This window comes from Nematolebias whitei, chromosome 14 (genome assembly GCF_014905685.2).
Source record: "Nematolebias whitei isolate Nwh7 chromosome 14, NemWhi1, whole genome shotgun sequence".
In the NCBI taxonomy this organism is placed as follows: domain Eukaryota; kingdom Metazoa; phylum Chordata; class Actinopteri; order Cyprinodontiformes; family Rivulidae; genus Nematolebias; species Nematolebias whitei.
In genome coordinates, this window is record NC_056511.1 from 39,459,068 (window position 1) to 39,482,115 (window position 23,048).

The 23,048-nt window shown below is 41.3% G+C and overlaps 1 protein-coding gene across 2 annotated transcripts in view; it reads right to left on the reverse strand.

Annotated features, from left to right (window-relative positions):
• LOC119420683 (spectrin beta chain, non-erythrocytic 1) overlaps positions 1-23,048 on the reverse strand; it is a 67,688-nt gene that overhangs the window by 5,220 nt on the left and 39,420 nt on the right. For both annotated transcript variants that reach the window (XM_037688112.1, XM_037688109.1), the window contains 33 exons: positions 18,753-18,904; positions 18,309-18,482; positions 17,638-17,729; positions 17,398-17,478; positions 16,601-16,716; positions 15,563-15,675; positions 15,242-15,429; positions 15,022-15,139; positions 14,703-14,861; positions 14,285-14,587; positions 12,724-12,877; positions 12,240-12,634; positions 11,894-12,157; positions 11,603-11,814; positions 10,708-10,845; positions 10,401-10,620; positions 9,761-10,297; positions 9,025-9,227; positions 8,828-8,918; positions 8,504-8,650; positions 6,305-6,568; positions 5,877-6,101; positions 5,698-5,787; positions 5,249-5,527; positions 5,037-5,167; positions 4,720-4,924; positions 4,231-4,605; positions 3,911-4,155; positions 2,150-2,288; positions 1,970-2,054; positions 902-1,098; positions 681-808; positions 527-602 (listed from right to left, as the gene is read on the reverse strand). In XM_037688112.1, the coding sequence (XP_037544040.1) occupies positions 527-602; positions 681-808; positions 902-1,098; positions 1,970-2,054; positions 2,150-2,288; positions 3,911-4,155; positions 4,231-4,605; positions 4,720-4,924; positions 5,037-5,167; positions 5,249-5,527; positions 5,698-5,787; positions 5,877-6,101; positions 6,305-6,568; positions 8,504-8,650; positions 8,828-8,918; positions 9,025-9,227; positions 9,761-10,297; positions 10,401-10,620; positions 10,708-10,845; positions 11,603-11,814; positions 11,894-12,157; positions 12,240-12,634; positions 12,724-12,877; positions 14,285-14,587; positions 14,703-14,861; positions 15,022-15,139; positions 15,242-15,429; positions 15,563-15,675; positions 16,601-16,716; positions 17,398-17,478; positions 17,638-17,729; positions 18,309-18,482; positions 18,753-18,904 (6,296 nt within the window). The remainder of the gene's footprint in view (positions 1-526; positions 603-680; positions 809-901; positions 1,099-1,969; positions 2,055-2,149; positions 2,289-3,910; positions 4,156-4,230; positions 4,606-4,719; positions 4,925-5,036; positions 5,168-5,248; positions 5,528-5,697; positions 5,788-5,876; positions 6,102-6,304; positions 6,569-8,503; positions 8,651-8,827; positions 8,919-9,024; positions 9,228-9,760; positions 10,298-10,400; positions 10,621-10,707; positions 10,846-11,602; positions 11,815-11,893; positions 12,158-12,239; positions 12,635-12,723; positions 12,878-14,284; positions 14,588-14,702; positions 14,862-15,021; positions 15,140-15,241; positions 15,430-15,562; positions 15,676-16,600; positions 16,717-17,397; positions 17,479-17,637; positions 17,730-18,308; positions 18,483-18,752; positions 18,905-23,048) is intronic.

Below are 23,048 nucleotides of genomic sequence, written 5' to 3' on the forward strand. Positions count from 1 at the left end.
GTCTCTGTGACCTAACTATGGATTAGCAAAAGGAAATGGAGAAAGAAAATCCAGGTCCTAGTGGGGCCACACCCTACTGACATGGGACCAACTGTGTGTCCACACTGCAGCTCCAGTATCCTTTGATCTAATATTACATAACAGATATATATTGTACAATTTGTATTATAGTGACCTTTCAACACGTGTTTCAGCTCAATAGTGTCATTTCACTTCTACCACTTCCTCTGGGCACTTATCTTTATTGTGCCAGTAAGAGCAGAGAGATGATTTTCATCAAATTCACAATAAAATGAGAAATGTTTGCATATGAACAACTAGTACAACAACATTAAATGCAAGTTCTATTTATCCCCTTACAAATCCATTTATGCATCCATACAACAGGAGATGATGCAAAACAACACAGAAGAGACATCACATGACAGTTTGTGCTGAAGGACAGTAGAAGAAATCAAATTTGCTTCACCACGGAGCATGCACACTGGAACATATAAAACACTTGTATCAACAAAAGCTGTTGCACCTGAGATGTGTCGTTATCGCTGTGTACTCCGTTTACCGAGACCGACTGGTTCAGTGTGGTCTGATCCAGACTTGTTCTGTGTTGAAGAGAAAAAGGCACGTTACTTAGAATCAAAAAGGTTCGCTGCACTGCACACAGACACCCTCAGGTTTACCTGGCTGCAGAATCATGCGCTTGACTTTCTGTCTCAGTTTGTGCCACTTCTTCTGCTGGTGGAGGGGTAGGAGGCCGCCGTGCTCTCTCTTCCTCCTCTCGCCTCCTTTGAATCTCCTGCTCCTCGAGCTAAAACAAAGAAATACAGCAGCGCTAAATATAACCCTAAATGAATCAGAGAGGATATGAACACTCTGGAGCGTCTCTGCTCATCCTACTTACTGTAGTAAGCTTCTCCAGGAGCACAAAGCGTTCCTCCCAAGCTGCAGCAAGTTTTTCAAATGCTTCATGGCGCTTGATTAGGCTCTCAACTTCATCTACATTAGTGCCCAGCTCTGCTGCTCGCACGAGAGGTTCCTGCCCAGACAGCCAGGACTCTGCCACAGAGGCATCGCGTCCAAACTGCAGCACTTCCAGGACTGAAGTAAAGAAAGACCAAGACATGAAGAACCAAAAAACAAGCCAAATAAAAAGGAGGAACTAAATAAACAAATAGGATGTTATTAACTTGAGTTTTAGATACTATTAAGATTTGTCACATAAAATTATTTAAGGCACTTTCAGACCAGCAGCAGAAAACTAAACCAAGACATGTATTATAAGACAATCCAAATGTTAGTTTAGCCAAGATATCTGCCCCACCACAAACAGGATCTGTCCAATCCATGCAAGTAAATAAAAACTGCAGAACAGCAGCGTCTGTCCAGCAACTCTGTCATTTATCGCACAAAAATTCAATTCAGTTCAGTTTATTTATAAAGCACCAAGTCATAACATAAGTCATCACAGGGCACTGAACAGAAACATTCATATACATGAAAAGTAAGTAAAAAGTAAAAAGACAGTAAAAATAAAACTCTTCTTGAAACTCCACAATCAAAACGGTCCTATCCTGATTGTAAAGATTATGAAACGCTGCACTGTAGTTCACATCTTATAAGCCTTCGAACTGAATGTATACTGTTTGGATATTTGCATTTTCTAGCCTGCAGATAAACTTTCATTTTGCTGCTGTTGCTATTTTATTATCGAGTTATTATATTGGTATGCGATTGTTAATAACATGAAAATTTCATATTCTCTGTCAGGATGAGACCCTACTTTAGGATGAATTAAATGATCCATCTCCCTATATTTGTTTTTATTTCTGTACATTTAATGAAAATACAATTCTTCATCTGGTCACAAATTTATTTTTATTTGGGATTACATTGTGTTCCTAAACAAATGTAATCAAGAGGAACCTCAAAAACTAAATATAAATTCATAAAAACTGTTCAGCACGCATACCAATTTGTAAATGATCCATCTTGTCTTGCCACTTCTTGTTGATCTGGTCTCTCTGTTCTTGGAGCTGAGCCATTTTCTCTCGGATCTGTGAATCAAAGAACATTATGAACGGAGAGAACTGAAGCGTGAAGTACACTAAATCCTGTTCTGTATAATTTCCTTCAAGCCATTGTGAAATACCTCATCAGCAGCGTAGTGATTATTGTTGATGAGAGCTTTTCCCAGGTCAGTGCAGGCAGTGAAGCTGTCCGCTCTGGTCTCAATCTCTGATTTGATGTCTTGATGATTGGCAATGACTAACCCAGCAGATGATACATCCCTTTAGATATAAGACATAAAAGAACATTAATATTAAAATATTTGTAAAAAATCTGAATGTAAACATGTAAAAAAATTATTATAATAATCAGGAGTTGAAAAAAACCCAAACATTAAACGACTATGACTGAATTTGTTTTTCACTGGTCAGCTGGCATCTGAGCCAGCTAGAAGTGATGACGAGGCACGAAGGAGGAGTGTGATTTTAAAGAAACCCAAATAAATTGTGCATGGCTTCACCCACTCCGTCAGCCAAAGTGGAACCAAATTTAGCAGATACTTATAAACCTTTATTTAACCAGGCAAATCTCACTGAGATCACAGATGCAAGTTTTTTTGATCTGTGGGAGAAAACTGGAGTACCCGGAGAAAACCCACGCAAGCAGGAGATGAAAATGCAAACTCCACACAGAAAGACCCCAGGTCCAACCGGGGATTGAACCCAGGACCTTCTTGCTGTGAGGCAACATTGCTAACCACTGAGCCGTCGTGCTGCCATACGCACTTGTCTGCATGTCCTTCGTTAAATGGCATAGAGCTAAACCTCCAGGTCTCTGAAGCTGAACTAAAAAAATGAAATAAACTCCTGGACATCCAGGTCACGTTTAACAGACTCTGTCGTGAAGTTAAAGGAAGGAAGAGGCTTTTTTCTGCTTAGCTGCATTAGCTGTGTTAGCTCAAAGAGACAGACCTGCAGCTTGCAGTGATGACATATAAGCCTCCAGTATACTCCCACGTACGTACGTTCACGCGTACATACGCGTGTACTGTACGCAGAGGGTTCAGACTTCGTACTCCAGCGTACACCATGAGCAGCTGCAGAGCAGCTTTACTGACAAGGGGCGTTTACCTTCGAGACAAATTGAGGTCGCTGATTGGTCATTTGCTGACACGCCTACTGGATTGATTGACAGGTCGGAAAAAAAAGAAAAAAAAAGAGCGCTGGCAGCCTCAGCCGCAGCGGTGTCCTGTGTTTATATGTTGTTAAGAAGATCTAAAAAATTTTTTTAAAAAACAGGGAGCGCTGGCTCTGCAGCCCACACATCAGACCAGCCCACCAGGAAATCTCCAGACCCTCCCGCAGTCATGCTGGACCTGAGTTTAATTCGCTCGTGACAAATTCCTTCATTTCTCACCATTTCAGTCATGGCATCAACGAAGGAGGAGGAAGAGATCACTTGCCTCTTGGAGAAAAAACAAAACAAAAGAAAAGGCCAAATCAGGGATGAAGAAGGGGAATTTAATACATTGGTGTCGCATACAAAACAGTCCGTCGCTGGGCAGTTTATTGTGCGACACCACGTACGCGTATGCAGTCGTAAAAATTGAGCTTTGCACGGACATGCCCTGGGGGGTACGCTCGTACCTTCGCGTACGTACGTGCGTACCTCTGCGTATGGACGTACGCGGAAGTACACTGGGGACTTAAAGAACACTAGATGTTTTGCAAATTAAAACAAGGGTTTTACTGTTTAAAAAGAGGCTTTGTGGAAATGAGTCAGACATCAGCACCTAGCTGCTAATGTTGGTTAGCTCTAGAATTTTATTACTCCTTCCGCTTCTGATGTGTATGAAACTCATTACTGCAACATTGACGATAGGTAATGAGGAAAAAGCATTCACCTGGGGCTGTCGTGTGCATCTATCTGCAGGTTAACTCCATCCATCCAGAGCATGAGGTCCCGCACCATGTTGAAGAAGCGGAATTTCTCCACAGTGTCCAGCAGGACGAGCCTGCGGGTCTTGCAGGCCTCCAGCAGGCCCTCCCAGGCGGACGTCACAGCATGTTCGCTCCTCTGAATTTCCTCGGCCTTTTCACCAGCATAGGCCTTCTGCAGCCGCGCAGCATCATCCTGCACTTGGTTCACCTTGTTTAAAGAGAAACCAAAGAAATTTGATGTTCTGCTCATACGCAACATCTGAACTGTAACAAGACGACTCACCTGTCCACTGAGCGCCTGAATGTCATTCTCTGAATTGGTGTGCTGTCTGTGTAGGTGCTGGACAGTGTTCAGGTCACGACCGAGGTCTGAAGGCAGAGCTTCCTTTTTCTCCTTAATACGTCCAAGCACCTCCATGGCATCTTGATGGAATCTATGCAGCTCATAGGAAGCTGCCAACATTTGTGTGCGTGTGTCGATTAGCTCCAAGAGGTCGGCCCAGGCCTCGTTCAAACCGTCCTTCCACTCGGCTACACTGGCATTCTCAGGGTGCCCTGACTCAATAAGGTCATCTGCCAACGCGTTTACTCCGTCTACACGCTCTTGTCCGATCGTGCTGGTGTCACGAGCAAACTCACGGAACTTGTCCCTCAACATCTGCAAGAAAGGAAAAAAAAAAGTTAGGGCTACTGTATATGGAGCAGAATATTTTCAGCTACATCTCCCAAAGCTTCTGTGTCTTCAAAGCATGTGACTGTGAAATAAACTCACTGTGACATGTTCATAGTCTTGTCCTAGTTCATGGGAGCCAGCAACCACCTCCCTCTCAGCAATCCATTGTTCCAGGTCATCCACCTCCCGCTTCAGCTGGGTCAGCCGCAGCCTCTCCTGAAGCCGCCCACGACGCTCCTCTGCAAGGTCTTTCAGACCTGCATACAGCTTGTCGACTTGCGCCTGTCTCAAGGTGATTCTTTCACTGGTAAATTGAGAAGAAAAGTCAAACATCAGTCCCTGTGGGGGTCTAAATGTTAAGAGGGTATGCACGCCCACTGAATCTTTAGGGTTTTAAACCGCATGAACTCTCTGACCTCTCTGGGTGTTCACTGTTGACCATGAGGCGGCTGCTGTTGGCCAGCTGGTGAATAGTCTGGGCATAATCTTCAAGCGCCTGTTCCAGGATTTGGTGCTTTTTGACCATCACGAGAGCACCTTGTTCATCCTGCGTAAATGACAGGAAAATAATTATACTTCACAAAAAGCACATAGTGTAAATATCAATGTGCTACACTATCTCTATTACCTTCGCTTTTTCTTCTGACATCATGTGTAGCTCTTGCTCTCCCATCCAGGCCTCTGCTTCAGCTGCGTCGGCATAGAACTGCTGAGCGAAATGTGCCTCGACCAGACGAGCGCGGCGCTTGTCCGTCTCAGCGATCAGCTCGTCCCAGAGGTCCTTCAGCTCAACAAGGCGCTCTGTCAGAAGAGACTGCCTTTCACCGTCTACCTGGCTCTGGTCCTCGCCTCGTCTGTGGATGTCATCGATGCGAGGCTGGTGGCCCTGGATCTCTTTCTGCAAAGTCTGATTCACAGCCAGAGCAGACGTGGTTTCACTTGTAAGTTGGCAATTTCTAGCACGCTCACACAAAAATAAATAACTTTAGAAGAAACTACAAAACTTCAAGTAACGGCTAATTTACATTTAAGTTTTAAATTTTAAATGTTTGGTTTTTATGTTTTTTATGGCTGTACCTGGTTCTTCTTGATTAGGAGCTGCACAGTGGGCAGATCTTTGCCATGGTCTGTGGAAGTTGCGAGGGGCATCCTCTCCTTCACCCAAAGCTAAAAATTGAAAAAGCAACATACAAATGTAGTACACACAACAAAAGGTTGTATTCATCTTCACCTGCTGCATAACTTGTTCTGCTTACAATTTCATCCTCCAGGTCTCGGTTGAACTGATGTGCTTCTTTGGAGGCCAGAAGTTTCTGTCTTCTCAGGCCGAGAGGATCCTGTAGGCTGGAGAAGTTGTCAATGACATGTTTTTGCTGACCGTCTATCTCAGCCCGCCCAGCATCCTCCTGGGACAGAGCAACAGCCTGAGTTTGTAAGGACTGCACCTCCTTTTCTCTGACCTCCATCTGATGCTCCAGCATCTGCACAGAGATGAAAAACAAGACTGTGAAACGTTTACCTTCATGAAGCCACATTTTTCCACCACTTCCACCCTGATAAGTCAATATCTAAAAGATAGCACTGTTTCATCTCAAGTTTGTCAAGTGCTCGGTTATCTGTTAAATGAAAAGTATAGTCACAACCCAAGTGCTTTTGTTACTTAAGGAGTTCAAATGCATTTTACCTGGTGCTTTTTGAGGAGGATGTTAACACTGGTCAGATCTTTTCCATAGTCATCACTGTGCAGCTGACTCTCGATGTTTTTCAGCCAGTCATCCAGAGCGGAGCAGCTCTGTGTGAAGATTTCTGCCCTGTGAGCCTCGAATAAACACTGGTCCTTGGAGCGGGTCCTGCCCTCCAGCTCCTCCCACTGACCCTGTAGATCTTCCAAGGTCTGCTGAACTACAGGTTTCAACTCGGGCTTCTCTGCCACGAGTGCTTGACCCTCCTTTTAGAGAAAAGACAAAGACAAATTCTAGCTTTAAAAAGCTGTTTCTTGATTGCAGGTAAAAACCCAAATGTAAACGTTAAAACAAAAAAAGGTAGACTAAAGGCTAATATAACAACAGCGGCACATTCTACATCCACAGACAAACTATTATACAGCAATCTATGACCCAGACAAGAAAAGAACTAGTTTCGACTTTGACCTTGATTTGTGACCTTAAAGCTGGGGTGATGAAAAGTGATCCACTCCGTTTAGCGATGATGCAAATGTGCATGAATTTTCATTAAATTGTCTTTCAGTGGATCAGATGTTATGGGCCAGACAAGAAAAGACCTTGTGTAGCATTTGACCTTGATTTGTGACCTTGAAGCTGGGGTGATGTGTTTTGCGACACTCCATCTAGTGATGACGCATACCGTATGTGTAGTTTTGTTAAATTATCTTTAGCGACTCAGAAGTTATGGGTGGGACAAGAGAATGTATACGGACGTATAATAACTAGTGATGCACGATCCACATTTTTTCACTTCCGATCCGATGCCAATATCTGATGGCCCGTATCGGCCGATACCGATCTGATACTGATACATATAAACAGTGCTGAATTATCGATATCATGATCATCATTGATTTTATATGAGGCTGTAATAATCTCCTCTCAAGTACAATTTGTACAAATATATGCATGCATGTCCAAAAAGGCAACTTGAGGTAAGTTGTATTAATGTTGGATAAGTTTTAAAGTTAGAATTAAATTCTGCTAACACAAAACATGTCTGTTTTTATTCCTAGCTTTAAAGTGGATCATAAAGTGATTAATTTAAGTGATTGTTTAAAGTTTTTTTTTTTTTTTTAATAAGGGGCAGATATAAGATTTTTCTTCTTTCTGCACTCTTTTCATTCAATGTTTTCTTTTTGATTAATTTGTTTTGTTTCTTTTAAATGAATGAATAAATTAAATAAAATGTTAAATAGCTTTAAACATCTGCCAAGTTCATGGCATAAACCAACAGACATGTTCCTGTTTTTAGTTATTTACATCACTTTATAATGTAGCTGTTTTTGTTTCGTTATGTATATATATTCTTTTTTCAAATCATGTGTTTTTTTTTATTTTTATGATTGTCTACTGTTGTACTGATAAATATCTCCTGGAAGGTAAACTATATCTTGGATGCAAGTATCAAGCTGAGGAATCCTTCGTGTTCCACAACTGATAGTGGTTGGTCATGAATCATGATGAAGTTTAGCAACTTCTCTGTAAACATTTGAGCTCCGGGGCTTCAGTGATGTCTTCTTCTTGTTCAATCCGAAGCAGGCAGCCTGATTTTGGTCAGCCGCGCTCAGTCTGTCCCTCCTCAGAGACAGGCAGATTTAGCGGGGCAGATTGGACGCGGCTGGCCGGGGTCGGGCTGCCCTGCTACGAATTCAGTGAGAGTAGCACCACGCTGAAGCCACGGAGCTCGAATGTCCAACGTAAAACTAACTTTACCACAGTTTAAAGTGGCGCTATGGCTCTGCAGACATTGCACGTTGCCGTCTTGTTTTGTGGCGTTTCTAGTGTAAAATACTTCCACACAGCGGACATGTTTAGATGAAAAGTTTGTTAGCTGTTAGCCACGGTGCTGCTAACTCAGTCCTCACGTTGTAGCCGGCTGCAAACTATGAAATGGATTTCCTGAATGTGAGGCGGGTCTTATTACTCTAGAGTTCATGAAACACGCCTCCGTTCAGGAAATCCATTCCATAGTTTGAAGCCAACATGCATCATGGATCGGAAATCTCTGCAGGTTGGATCGGAAAATGGATCAGTCACATTGTCACCGATACCCGATCCAGAAGTTTTTCTGATATTTGTACCGATATTGATATTGGATCGGTGCATCTCTAATAATAACAAACGTCTTTATTATCTTTTTGTACAAAGTGTCCCACCTTATCGATCTTGTCCAGCCAGTCTTTGTTGGAGGCCAGCTCTGCCATAAACGCCTGGTGTTTCTGCCACTTGCTGTGAAGATTGCGAGCTTCATCATAAGTCATGTCCTGTGCTGTCAGCATCTTCTCATTGATCCACAAAGTGAGCTTCAGATAAAAAAAAAAAGGTAATCATAAAATTATTTTTATTTATATACATTATACACATACACACACACACTTTTAGCAAAATATGCCATTGCCAGCATTATATCACATTAAATAATTTAATGATTTACTTTAATTTATTTATTATAACTTTAATTGATTAAGGACTGTTGTTACCTCTTGTCCATCTTGAAGGAAGTGCTGAAGTTCACAGTTGTCCTTCAGCTTGGTCAGCAGTTCGTTAGCAGCCTCCTTATTTTTATGATGCCTAGAGAAAATCAGCAAGTAGTCAAATACGTAGCCTTCAAACATCTCAAAAGGACAGAAAATCTTTGCATAGTTTTCTCTTCTTATCTCCAACGTTCGGTTCTGACCTGTCCTGGACTGAATCAACTTTTTCTTCAATCTTATCGGCATTTGCATTGGAGTCATTAATGAGGCGCCTTCCAGCCTCCACAACACCAGTTATCTTCTCCTCGCTGGCCTCTGTGGTCGTGAGGAAATCTTCATGCTTCTTAATGGCCTCCTCTGCAGCCTGCAGGCTGGTGGGCATCTCTGTGTGGGAAAGCACGTACTCCTACACAAAGATAAAGCAATGCTGAAAAATTTTCACACAAGGAATGCTCCCATGAACAAATCCGTTATAGTTTTACAAACCGTGTAGAGCACAACCAGTATATTATGCATTACCTTTAATGTTGTTGTTTTTAAAGAAGCGCAACATATTTATCGTCTCTGACTCAAATTCTGAAGCTGTTTTTATGCCAACAGCTTTTATGATACTAATATCATTTCTGTAATTTAATATGAAAATGCAGAGTGAAAAGATCTACAGTTCCTTCTGGATATTCAAGAAATGAAGAAAATACCATTTTACTATTGAAACGATTTAAAATTAGACTAAACATTTTGATTGCCAGAAGGGAAAAAAAGTAACATTAAAGAAAAGGAATTTATACAAATATCTTCAGACAAAAACCAAATGACCCACTTATATAAAAATAGAAAACGTTTTTCATTGCACTTGTTGAATTGAGCCACCAAGTGGTCATTTCAATGAAGTTTTAGCTTTCCGGCACAAGTCACATTCTTTGAGTGTATTTTTCTAACCTGGCTGTTGAGGAAAGCCTCTGCTTGTTTTGCATCTCTCAGGAAGGTCTGGAAATCAAAGGCCTGGGCCAAAAGGTTCTGGCGGTTCTCCCACATCTGACGTAGCTCATGCCAGCCAGTGTCCAAAGCCTGAAGCCTCTGAGCCAAGAACATGTGCTGGGCGTCGGTCTGACCTTGGGTCACCTCCTCACCAACAGCTCGCATTTTCTCGTAGTCCTCCTTGTAGTTGTCGATTTCATTCTTGATGCTCTCGTGTTGAGCGAGCAGACTCTCAGCCTCGGGCAGAGATGTGGGAATGTCTTCTGAGGCCACCGCTGTCTGAGTGCGAGACAGCCAGGACTGGAAGTCGTCCAGATCCCTGAGGAAACCTTGAAGTTTGCTGGCTTCTCCCAGTGACTCCTCTCGTCGTTTCATGGTGTCATTCAACTCCTCCCACACCTCCTGGATCTCAGACAAGCGTCCTTGTATTTCTCCAGCCTGCTCCGGGTGCTCGTTGGCCAACTTTTCTGCCTCTTCCCTCAAGTCATCCAATTTACCCTAAAAATAATCAAAGTGAGGAACATCAGAAAAAAAAAACATCCTTCAGTTATTTGTTCTTGTTAAAATGTGTATTTTGTTTCAATCCGTGTGCATTTCCTACCTGAATAGCTTCGAGATCTCTCTCCATCCCAGTGAGCTTGCGTTGCAGAGCCATCACTCCAGCAAGATCATTCCCCAAGCCCTGAGTGGATTCAATCACTTTTGTCTTTTCTTTCATCCAGGTCTGAATCTCGTTACACTCGAGGTGGTAGTTCTGGATGTTGAGAGCAGACTCCAGAGCTTGTTTCTTTTGACCAGCCAGTTGCTCGAACTCTTTCCATCTGCAGACGTCAAGCAAAATGTTAAAATTGGGTACTTTTTTTTTGTAAACAGGTGAGATTAAATAGACCTTTAAAATGAGCTCTGACCTGTTGTTCAGCTTATCTTTTGTCTGGTGGATTTGGTCTTTGTTGCAATTTTCTGAATTCAGCAGCTGCTCAGCCACCTGGTTCACATCATTTACCCGAACGCCTACGTTGTTCATCTCAGGTTCCAGTGTGTCAAATCTGCATTCAGAAATAAAATACAATATTTATTCACTCATTTAAGTTGTAATAAACCTATTTATATTCAAATATAATAAACATACAACACATTATACGACAGCCGACAAAACTTTTATACAAAAGTACAGCAATCTATAAAAATGGCTTGGACCCTTGTATAACAGTTGACCTTGATTTCTGACCTTGATCTTAGCGCTGGGGTGATGAAAAGATTATGTACCATGCTTTCTAGTGGTGGAACAAAATATGTATCAAGTTTAATTAAATTATCTTGAGCTGATCAGAAAATTTGGTCCAGACTAGCAAAGACCGTGTGTAACATTTGACCTTGATTTGGGACCTTCATCTTGAAGCTGATGAGAAGAAAGTGTATGCAAGACTCCATCTAGTGCTGACGTATTTGTGTTAGTTTCGTAAAATTATCTTGAGCGAATCTGAAAACATGACCCAGACAAGCAAAGACCTTGTTTTAACTTTGACCTTGATTTGACTTTGTAGCTGGTGTGATGAAAAGTGTCCGTGACACTCCGTCCAGTGATGATGCATACTGGTATGTGTATGAAGTTTTGTTAAATTATCTTGAGCATATGAGAAGTTATGGGCGGGGCAAGGGAAAGTTTGCATAGGATCCACCTTTGACAGGCGTATAAAAAAATTTAACGTGAGCATCACATGAAACAAAGTAATAGTCTCTGCAGTCCAAATACATTTTGAAGAAAAACAATTCAGCCTTGACCTTGTTACCCCACAGACTAACCTCTGCTGTACCACCTCCAGGTCCTCCAATTTGGTAGGAATCTCCATGCTGTCTAACCACTGCTCTTTTTCTTCCACCCAGAGCTGGCAGGCATCAGCTTCACTGAACATGCGATAAAGGGCCAGAGCCCCCTCCAGAGCCTGGCGCCGAGCTGCTGACAGAGACTCCAGTTCTTCATAGCATTGCTCAATCGCAGGCAGACGACCATCCACCTACAGTCATCCATAAACAATAATTTACTTCAAAGAGCATGTTATCACGGAGGGACGTTGAAAAACAAAGCCCACATACTTGCGGATCCTGTAAGTAGGCCTGTGGCAGCGCTTGGACCTGCTCGTGCAGTGAGTCGATGAGGGGGTGGTGGCTTTGGATCTCCTCTTCAATCTCCCTCTGCTTGCGAGCGAGTGTTTGGGTGGAAAACTCATCGTGGCCAACCTCTTGACTGGACACCTGCCTAAGGGTCTCCATAATCCACGCCTCCATGTCACTAGCATCTGTTTGAAACTGGTGGAGAGCCACCGACTCCTTCAGGCTCTGCTCCCTGAGTTTAGTTGTCTGAAGAGCGGAGAGAAAAAGAACAATATTGGCAAAAGACAATATTTTAAGAAGGTGGCTTCAGAGAAAACAAATCACCCACCTCTTCTAGACGAGCCCACTGTGCACGGATGTCTTGGATCCTCTCAGTGACTTCTGAGGCTCCAAAGTGTCCCTCTTTAATCAAAGCTTCTCCGGCAGCAATACTGTTACTCAGGGGGCCGTAGCGAGCTGCCATTTCATCCCTGAAAGCTTCGTGTTTACTGAGTAGGTGAAGAGCGGAAGTGAGGTCGCGGCCACAGTCTCCACTAGCCAGGATCTGCTCCTGCTCTCTGATCCAGGCTGCCTCCTCACCAACATCCCACAGAAACTGCCACAGACGGCGGGAGTCCTCCAGACGCTCTCTGCGGCTGCCGGCAAGCTGAATAAGTTCTTCATAAGACTGACCCAGCAGGTCGACCTTCTCACTAACCAGCCCAGGTTCACAAGGCTTGTAAGCTGCAAATTGAAAGACAGATCTTGCTGAGAAAACGGACTAAAACTGGCTCATTTAGACAGGGAATGTTAAAAACCATGGGAAGACTCACCTTGTTCATGGGAGGTGAAGCGCTGTGCGGCTCCCTGCACCGCCTTTATCCTCTCTGCCTGAGCTGAAATGTCAGCCTCCACCAGAGTATGTTTTTGCAGCAGGTCTAAAACATCGTGCAAATGTTTACCACTGTCCTGAGACTGCAGTCGGCCCTGAAGGAGACAAAAAGCCACACATAAGCAGAAAAACTCCTTATTGCTTCATATGGTACACATATTTAAATTGAGCAATTTGCCAATAAATGTTCAAAGACTATAATAATCATAATAATAGGTAAAAACAAAAGATAGCCCAAACCTGGATCATATAACAAGAGAAATATATATTTACTGCTTTTATCTAGAGCAAAAAGTCACTAAAAGACTGTTCTTAAATAATTCAAATTATGTGGTACTGGATGACTAAATAAACCAATGACACAGTTACAATTAACACAACCTAGATGAAACAAGAGTATCACATACAGCACATTATACATCCATCTACAAACTGTTATACAGCAATCTAAAGCAATGGCCTGGACAAGCAAAGACTTATCTTTGACCTTGATTTGTGACCTTGACTTTAAAGCTGGAGGTGGTGACATTTTTCTGCTACATGCCGTCTAGTGGTGGTACAAATTCGTATGACATTTTATTAAATGATCTTGAGTGTACCAGAAGTTTTGGGGCAGACAAAAGAAAGTTTACAGACGTACAAACGGACAGATGGAGACTATAACATAATACGTCCTTCTTTGGACAGCCGTATAAAAAGTGAGAAAAAGTAAATTTCTAAATTCTCAATTTACAAGTCAATGCTGAGAAGCAGCAAATTCTGTAACATTTATCTAAAAGTTGAAAAAGACTAAAGAGGAGGAAGTGAAAGTGTGATTCTGCCATTTGTAATCAAATGTACAGTTTATAAGACCATTTTGATAAAAGATGACCTTAGAAAATTTAAAACTTAATAGCTTAAAGCTTAATACTCTGGAAAACAAAGTGGCAGTTACTGAGGTGCAATGAGCCCATTCACTCTGCTCTGCCTCTGACAGGTAAATAAATGAGACTTGTTACAAATTAAAAATACCCTGTGATGCATTTACATGTTTTATACTGAGGATGCAAGAAGAGCTGTACTTACAAAAAGAAAACTAAAGTTTCTGTCACCACTGAACTCCATCAAACAGCTTTGAACATGCAAAACCACCATTTCAACATACATGAAAAATTCAGTACTGTAACTTGGATTATATATATATATATAAAACAGCTGTTAAAACTTATAAATCATAATAAATCAAGATTACCATGTGCTGGAACGGCACCTCACCTCTTTGTAGTTCGCCTCAGACAACCTCAGTAAAGCCAACAATGGAAGGTTGCACTAATCAGGCAAGGCCTTGTAAAGCTAATTACAGCAATTAGGAGCAGCACTAAAGCTATCAGGAATAAACATGAACAAGATCTATCAATTAAGAGGATCAGGAAACTCCTTTTAACTAATTAGAAATCAAAGCTGGAATAAACAGTCACTCGAAACACATTAAAACAACGTTGCAGTGAAAGTTCAGATTCTACCTTCTCATCAGCCATCCAGTCCATAATGTAGCGCATCTCCTGAAATAGCCTTTGCAGGTCTCGATGAGCGTTCAGTCGCTCTCTGCGAGCAGCCAGAAGCTCCTTCAGGTATTCCCAGAGCCGGAGCACGTTATCCCTCCGTGCAAGTACGCGGCGCACATCGTGGTATCTCTCGGCTTCCAGCTCTTTGGCAACAGCTTCCACAGCAGCAACGCGCTCCCAGTATGCTCCTATGTCCGTCTCAATTGCTTCATGTTTTCGGGTGGCAGCTTCCACAGCCCCCAAGTCAGTTCCAAAGTTATCCTAGCAACAAAAATGTCCTGATTATAATGCTATTAAACACATTTTGATTAGGAACTTGAATACATTTGGAGGTTTGCTTTGGAGCCATAGCTTTAAAGTCGGATGTTTTTATTACCTGGGACACCAGCCTCTGGTTCTCGCTCAGCCAAGTCTCCCTCATGGCTGCTTTCCGATCAAAACGGGCAGCCAGCATCTCAAGTTTCTCCTGGCGAATCAGCTCGTTTCTCAGAGCCAGTTCACGCTCGTGCTCAGCCTTTTCCAGTCGTTCCCACGCCTTCAAACGTGGAAAAACACACAACGCCTATAACAAGTGTCTGACTAAATCTAACAAGATGACATTTAAATAAGTCATAAATGTTCACTTTTAAATAATATGAAACAGTTTACATTTGTAGATGGTACACTGCATTTTAACATATTTCTAGGACAAGCACCTTATTGATATCAGAGATGAGTTTGCCCTCTCTCGGCATGTAAACTTTCTGATTATTCGCTCTCATCTTGCTTTGAATAGTAAAAAGAAGCACTTCCAAGTTCCCTTTCTCTGTAAATCTGTCAAGACAAGACAATGCACGTTAGCTAACCTTTAAATTCTGGATCATAAGAAAACAAAAACGTATTGGACTTTTTTCAGTTAAATCAACTGATTCTTACTTCGGGGGTTTCTCCACGGTCCTGTAGGAGTTGAAAGCCTGAAGCTGGTTCTGCACACCGTTCAGGGAGTTGGCCAGCTGTCGATCGTTGAGCGTCACTATGGTCTGCTCAATCCACTGCAACAGCTCGGACGCCAGTGTTTCGTACTTCTCTATCAGCTGGTCTGCCTCAATAGCATAGTCGAGCACCTGCACAAAATAAATAAATAAATAAATCAAGCCAACTTTAGGAAGGAAGCACTAATAAACCATGCAGGTAATGTTTCCCACACGTGTCATTCTATAATTATGTTATTCATACACGCACAAACACACAACTAACCTTGCCAATTCGTTTGCCCTCCACTGCCAGGGCTTTCATCTTGGAGAAGTAATGATAGTAGGTCGCCACATAAGTGATGATGGACTTTTCATCAGGTTGATCAACATTTACATCTGGAGAAAAAAAAAAAAAGATAATTATTCTTCCTAAATGTTCACTAGTTCAATCAGAACCTGAATAAGAAGTGTCAAGACTATTTTTTAATTATTTTTTTAATTTTTTTTTACCAATAAGTTTCCACTTGTAGTCTCTAGCTAATATTTAAAGCCGTGATATCTAAGCGAAAACTCCATTATCCGTAGTCAGGTCGCAGAAGCAACAGGTCCAGGAGAGAAACCCAGACCTCCCTCCCAGAGACACTTTCCAGCTCCTCTGGGGGAATCAAGGGTGATCTTAGGTCAGGGAGGATGGAGAGGACCTCCAGCGAGTTATAGGTCTGCACTGGGGCCTCTTACCAATGTGACGTGCCCAGAAAACCTCCAAAGGGAGGTGTCCATTCTGACCAGATGAACCTCTGCAACAGACAACTTTCAGTGCAAAGGAGCAGCAGCTCTGAGCTCCTCCCGGATGACGGAGCTTCTCACCCTACCTCGAAGGCTGAGCCCAGCCACCCTACAAAGGAAGATCATTTTGGCTGCTTGTACCCAGAATCATGTTCTTTTGGTCATGATCCAAACCTCATGACCACAGGTGAGGGCTGGAACATAGGCAGACCAGTAAACCTAGAGATTTGTCTTTTAAGTCAACTCTTTCTTCACTGTGACCGACTGTTTAAAAGCCGTCACTACTGAGGACAAGGACCCGATCTGTCGATACATCTACCACGCCATCCTACCATCACTCAGAAACCAGACGCAAAGGTACTAAAACTCCTCCATCTGAGGCAAAACTCTAACTATTGGTTCTAATTCCTTATTTGCAAAAATTACATTACTGTTTAAGGGGAGGAAAAAAAAATGTGCAGCTTAATGACAGCACTAAATCATCACCGTTTCATACAGGAATGATTCAATCTTTGTGGAGGTTTTAACCGCTCACCCTCGGGGTCCAGCAGCTTGGTGAGTCCCAGTTCCTTCTCAGCCACATTGAAGGCATTTTGGAGATTGTAGTGAGCGTTGGACCTCTTCAGGCTGTCAAACTCAATCAGATCAGACCTGCAGAAGATAGAAAACAGATGTGGTTTTAATTAGACGGTAGAAGAGACTAGAGGGCGCACACAAAATACTTCAGAGAAATCTGCAGCATAGCATTATCCTTCAAGTAGAGAGACTAACTGTTAACAGTTCTATCTTATAATATGAATACTTTTACTTGTGAATATTTACTTCTTTTTTTTAATTAAAAATAATATATATAATTTCTGCATACTGTACTGTAATTGCTTGCCTGAAAATTTAGTATCATAACACCATCCTTCCTTGACCTTCCTTGTATGTGTTCACTGTAACTCTATTCTATCTGACTCAGATTTAGGCTCAACCTTTGGCTCTCATTTTACAAACACAAGCCATCAATGTGTCCGTTACCAGCAGGGTGTGCAACTGAGTAACTAACAATGGTTTTTTCCCCTAAAAGCTGGTTCTCATTTGAGTGATTTAGGTCATCTTACAAACTATTTCATTAACATTGCATATAACAATATATTATTTACAGTGGTAGGAGACATAGATAAACATGCATAAACAGCCCCAGAGAAAGGTAATAATGTGATTACAGCTTCATTTTAGTGAAAACATTGAGCTTATTTGCAGACTGAAAATGTGGAATGATCATTTAAAAACAAGAACAAGAATTTTTAGGGATGGTTGTACGAGTGCAGTAGAGGAGTCATTGACCTGTGTTTGTGTACGATGGCATTGAACGCCAGGCCATCTCTCCAGCTGGTGGTGAAGTTATGAATGTTGACATTAGGGTATCTGTAGAGTCCAGGTTAGAAATCATTAATCATTAACTCTGCACAGCAAAAATCTGATAACCTCTTGAGTAAAAGGTATTTAGCATGAATGAAAAAAATGCTGAACATGTTAATGTTTAATTTTTTGAAGAATAACCTCTTAATCAATCTGCTTTCTTACCCAGCAGTTTTCATTTGGCACCAAAGCAGCAGGGCATCTTTGGCTGATTTTTTCTCCTTGTTATCTTCTGTCTCTACGCTGATGTCCTGGATCTGTCAGAAGATTGCGTTTATTTTGTTAAGCCCAGAGAGGTTAAACATGAGTACTGCTAACAGCACGTTATACACCCATCGACAAACTATTATACAATACAGCTATGGCCTGGACAAGGAAAGACCAGTATAACATTTGACCTTAATGATGGCGAAGAAAAGTGTACAGACACTCCGTCCAATGATGATGCGTATGTGTATAAAGTTTAATTAATCTTGAGTAGAATAGAAGTTATGGCCTGGAGAGGAAAAAACTTGCTTTAATTTTTACCTCGATTTGTGACCTTGATACTGGAGCTGGAAAAATATAAAGTGAAGCAACACGTGCATTTGCTGCATTTGTGTAAAAGGTGCATTAAATTACCTTGAGTGAATCAGAAGTTATGGTCCAAACAAGGAAAGACCTTGTTTTAACTTTGACATTGATTTTTGAACTTCATTTTGAAGCTGGGGTGATGGAAAGTGTACGTGACAATGTCTAGTGATGATGCATATTTGTTTCTGGTTCCATTAAATTATTCTGAGCAAATCAGAATTTATGGGCAAGACAAGGGAAATTATGTAATATTATTATGTTACCTGGAAACGAAGGATGATGGTCCATATGAGACCCAAGGTGAGACGGTGATTCCCATCCACAATGTCATGTGAGCCCATATTTTCTAGATGGACCTTTTGCTCCTTTAGAAACTGCAGGGCTTTGTCGACATTCTCAAGGCAGTGGATACGCATGCGGCCCTTAGTGGGTTTTGGCTACATGGAGCAGAAGGGGGGGGGGGGGGGGGGGGGGGGGCATGGTTGAGGCATTAAACAAAGCAAACTAGAAATACATAAAAAGTAAAAAAGATGACAACAGCTTAAAGAGCAAAACAAGAAAAAGCTGAAGGGGAAGTGAGTCACTAAAACAAATAAACCCATGATTTCTGTTCCCTCAGGACATGAGGTGTGTGTGTTGAGGGTCATGCTGAGGAGATCTGGGTCATGGTTTGGAGAGAGAGAAAAAACAAGTTTTCTAATACTAACCAGCTGTTCCCCTGAGAGCACTTCGAGAAGGCGGATTAACATACGGCCATCTCTGAGGTCTGTGTATAAATCACCAATACGGCAGGTCACTCGGCCTAAGTGAGAGTTCACCCATTTGGTAAAAGTCTTCTTCTGCACCGCTTCACGCTCATCTGCAAGAAAACAAAAAGTTAAGAGTAGTGAGTTCACAATACAAAACTAAAATACAACAAACCTAGCCTTGTATTATAAAATACATGTACAAATCGCCTATTAGTTGTTCTCATAGCTTTCTATGCCAAATATCTCATTGATGCAACACAATGGACCAGAGAAACTAAACAAATTAAAGTGAGCTAAGCTATGTGCCCCAAGCGTGCACTGCTCGCGATCTGATCACACCTAACCCAGTCCATATTCAATAATCATGCTTGGAAAGCAGGTCCAGGAGGAAGCTAGTTTGGCAGAAGTAGAGCTACACACATGACGTGAGTCCCCGAGACTCAATGGGATTAACCTGTATAAATAAAAGGTTGAATGAATTACACCAGAGTAAAAACAGCCCAAGATCTGAGAAACGTCTGGTTCCCAGACTATCACTGATTTGAATTACATTAGCATAAAAAATGAATATTACCGGGAAATCAATTTGGCATTTAATAAAAGCAGTAACCCGGTACTGAAAGGTAGTTCGTATGAGGACGTAAGCCCTTGATTCATACAGTTCATTTCACAGATGAGCCATTTTGTTTAGTCTTCAACATGTCTGCATTCACAGCTTAGTGAGAGTTTCACTCTTACGATCAAAGTTTACCGATTGATGGCTCTGTGTGCATTTGTAGTAATGACTGAATTTCAAAGACTAAGAGACAAATTGATGTAAAATTGAATACTGTTAAATGATTCTTTTTTTGCTTACTTTAAAACAGGACTGCAAAAGAATGATTAAAAAAATAAGATGCAACAGCAGCTCAGACATATGGACTGCAGAGGTAAGAGGCTAATCCTGCTCCACCACCTAACAAGGTGACCTAATTTCAACAACATAAGGTCTTCCTGCCTTTTGAAAACACTATTCCAGGCGTGCCCTTACACCCAACTCACATTCACAAAAAAATAACTTTCAATCAGACATAGCATCCATCCAAAAATTAACTAAATGGGAACACAAAACAACTGTAAATACAGTAAGTGCTTTTCAATAAATGTTATTTTTGAAAATATAAAAGGATAAAACGTTTGAAATTTACCCACCAGCTATGGTTTTTTTTTTAAAGACGAGGTAAGGATTAAATTTGCGTGCTTTTTGAAAATGTAATGGCATTCAAAGTTCCCAATCTAAAAATTTACCTAAAAATTTTAGTAATATTTGATATTATTAAAATGGCACTGAATAGCAGAGAGCAAAGCAACGTGAACTTGCAGAGGTGCCCAGGGACCATCTGTTGTGTGATTACCTACTATCAGCTGTCAGCAGAATAAAGGAACACCAAAGAAAAGAATTAGAAATCTCAGAAGCCTTCTACTGTAGGATGGGTTAACACCCAAGTTTATTTGACCCGATGAAAACTAAAGGGGCTTCATCTGCATCTATACTCCAATATCTACACTATTTTTTCCTTATTTTCATGTAACAATCCAACTGGTCTGCTTGTAGCTTATTTGAATAGTTTCAAAGCAATACTGTTTTGAGTGAAACATTTTAATAACCTGCTTCTTATAAACAGGACTTATTGGTGGCACTGCTGATCTCTGGGCTGATGCTATTCTCAAATGCAGCAGAACAGTAGTGGCAGCATCACATTGACGATGTGGTTCTCGGAACTTTGCCGAATACTGTTCCCACTTTGTTTTGCTTGGTTGGGATCGGAATCTGCACCATTTACCTCTTACTGCCCTACGGAGGCCAGACAACTACAGAGTCCACCAGGCCAGCTGCTTTGACGGCCTCCAGACTTTCTCCAGACAGGCAGACTTATAGGTGGTTTGCACAGCAACAGTCATACATGTGACCTCTGTCTCACCGTCTTGCAGTTTTAATCCTGGCAATTCACTCACCCATCAACTGGGATAGAATGCTGATCATCAGATTCCAGTCAGTATTTTGGGGGTTTCCATAAGTGACTGTGCATGGTTTCTGCATCCTCAACTTAAACTGCAAGGGCGTGCAAGACTTTTGAGCAAAGTTTTGTGAAGATGTTAAAGGGCCCAGTGTTTTACAAGCTTCTCAGAAAGGACCAAGTCAACCATCTATCCTTTGTTATTCCACCAGAAGGATCGCCTATCACACAAACAAGTTTGCTTAAGTATCTGCTTCAAGTTCATTTTTCTGGGGCAGAAGATACTTCACAGCCTGTCACAGTCACTAAACCCCATACAGTATGACTGGTGCAGAGCTGCAACCATTACCACTAAAGGCAAAGTAAAAAGGGCAATTAATATGTCTGACCTATTTAAAGCTTGTGGTCCAGGTAGTATCTTCCCAGTTTTCTTCCAAAGAGGACTAGAATAGCCTCTGGACACAACAACTAGAGAATATGTTGCTGGTCTAGAGGACAGCTATGTATGGAGGACAACAAACGTAGTATTTTTGCCCAAACCTGGTAATATAGAGAAGCAAAATCTTAAATCTCTCAACTGCAACAAAATGGTGATGAGACAATTGTCTGTGTGATGCCTTTGGCATACTGAATTAGATATCTCTTTGCACTACTTGGGCTATTGCCTAGCTCTGAGCAGTCAAAGAGAAAGAATCTTGGAGAAAGGTTTGTAAGCTCAATCATCCAGGTAGATAACAAAAAAAAAAAAAGTTAAATCTTGTCATCTAGACCAGTTTCTTTAAGTGAGAAACATTTCATCCCCCATCCGGAGGACTTCAGTCTGCGGCCTGCCAACCAGATATGTCCCATTGGTAGCCTTCATTGCTGTGTTTCAAGCCATCCTCCTTTTGAAATCTCATAAGTAGGCTTTTAACACATGTAAAACATGCCCATCCAAAACAGTCAATCATTATGTACCACAATCATATGTTTTAGGTCAGATGTCCAACTTACTACTCACAGAAATAACCTGAGGACAACCAAGGCCAGAGTGGTTCAGAAAGGTGTTTGTAAGCTCAATCATCCAGGTAGATAACAAGAAAGGTTAGGTTAAATCATGTCTCAACAATGAACATCATAGTATTCTTGGAGAACCCTAAATGGATCAGGAGAGGCTCAGAACACAGTGTTTCAGGCCTTACGTCCTTTGTCAGAGGGACACAAAGGTTTGAATAAAGCTCAATGTGTTTTTGGGGAGAGCAAGGGGCCAACCTACAAGGCCCCAGCTCATACGAGTTCTTCATCCATCCTCACTTACCAATATCAGTACAAATAGCTGAAAAGAAAAGAGGCTAAAGCCAACATGTGCCATGAGCCTGGCAGATTACTCAGTCAACACAACAGTACAACATAAGCAAACAATCAAGCCATTGCAGGAGTGGTTTTAAAAGTCCAAGTATTGAAGTAAAAGGTATGACCACATGCCTGAAATACATTTTCAAAATGTGCTTTATAACACTATATAGAGGTCTTGAATGTTGTTTAAAGCAATTGCTGAATAATAAGACCCCAAGTACCACATATGGCACATTATATGCTTGTTAAACTATACAGCATTACAAAAAAATCTATAGTATGGGCCTGGACAAGCAAAGACCTTATAAAAAAAATTTGACCTTGATTTGTGACCTTGAATCTAGTGATGATGCATATGTATATGGAGTTTAATAAAATTATCTTGAGCGGCTCAGAAGTTATGGGTGGGACAAGAGAAAGTTTACAAGCATACAGAAAATATTCCATTTTTGATGGGCATTAAAAAAGGTGACTATAGATAAAGCCATTTACTCAAAAAATTTAAATGGCTGACCAAAGTAACTCTCATATCTCTTACTATTGAAGTATGTTATTTTCCTTACAAAACTTAATTAAATTCATAAGAGTATTGCAGCTAAAAATAAAAAATAAAAAAAAGACTAAAAAGCTACTTTGTTAAAAACAAATTTTCAGTTTAATCTCGAGGTAGTTCAGTCTTCATTCTGTGACTGGATATGTTGATGATTTAAGGTTGTCATTTAAATGTTCAGATTTTAAATTCACAACATTTTCAAAGAAAAAAAACAACTCAGTAACCCAGATTTGATAGCTTGCTAAAGCTTGTATACACTCCACAAATAAATGACTCAATAACTAAAAGCCTATAAATCAGTTTAGAGTTGTCCAATGAAGCAGCAGCGTTTGATTGCTTTGACTGGTTGAGTTACTGTGGCATAGTCTA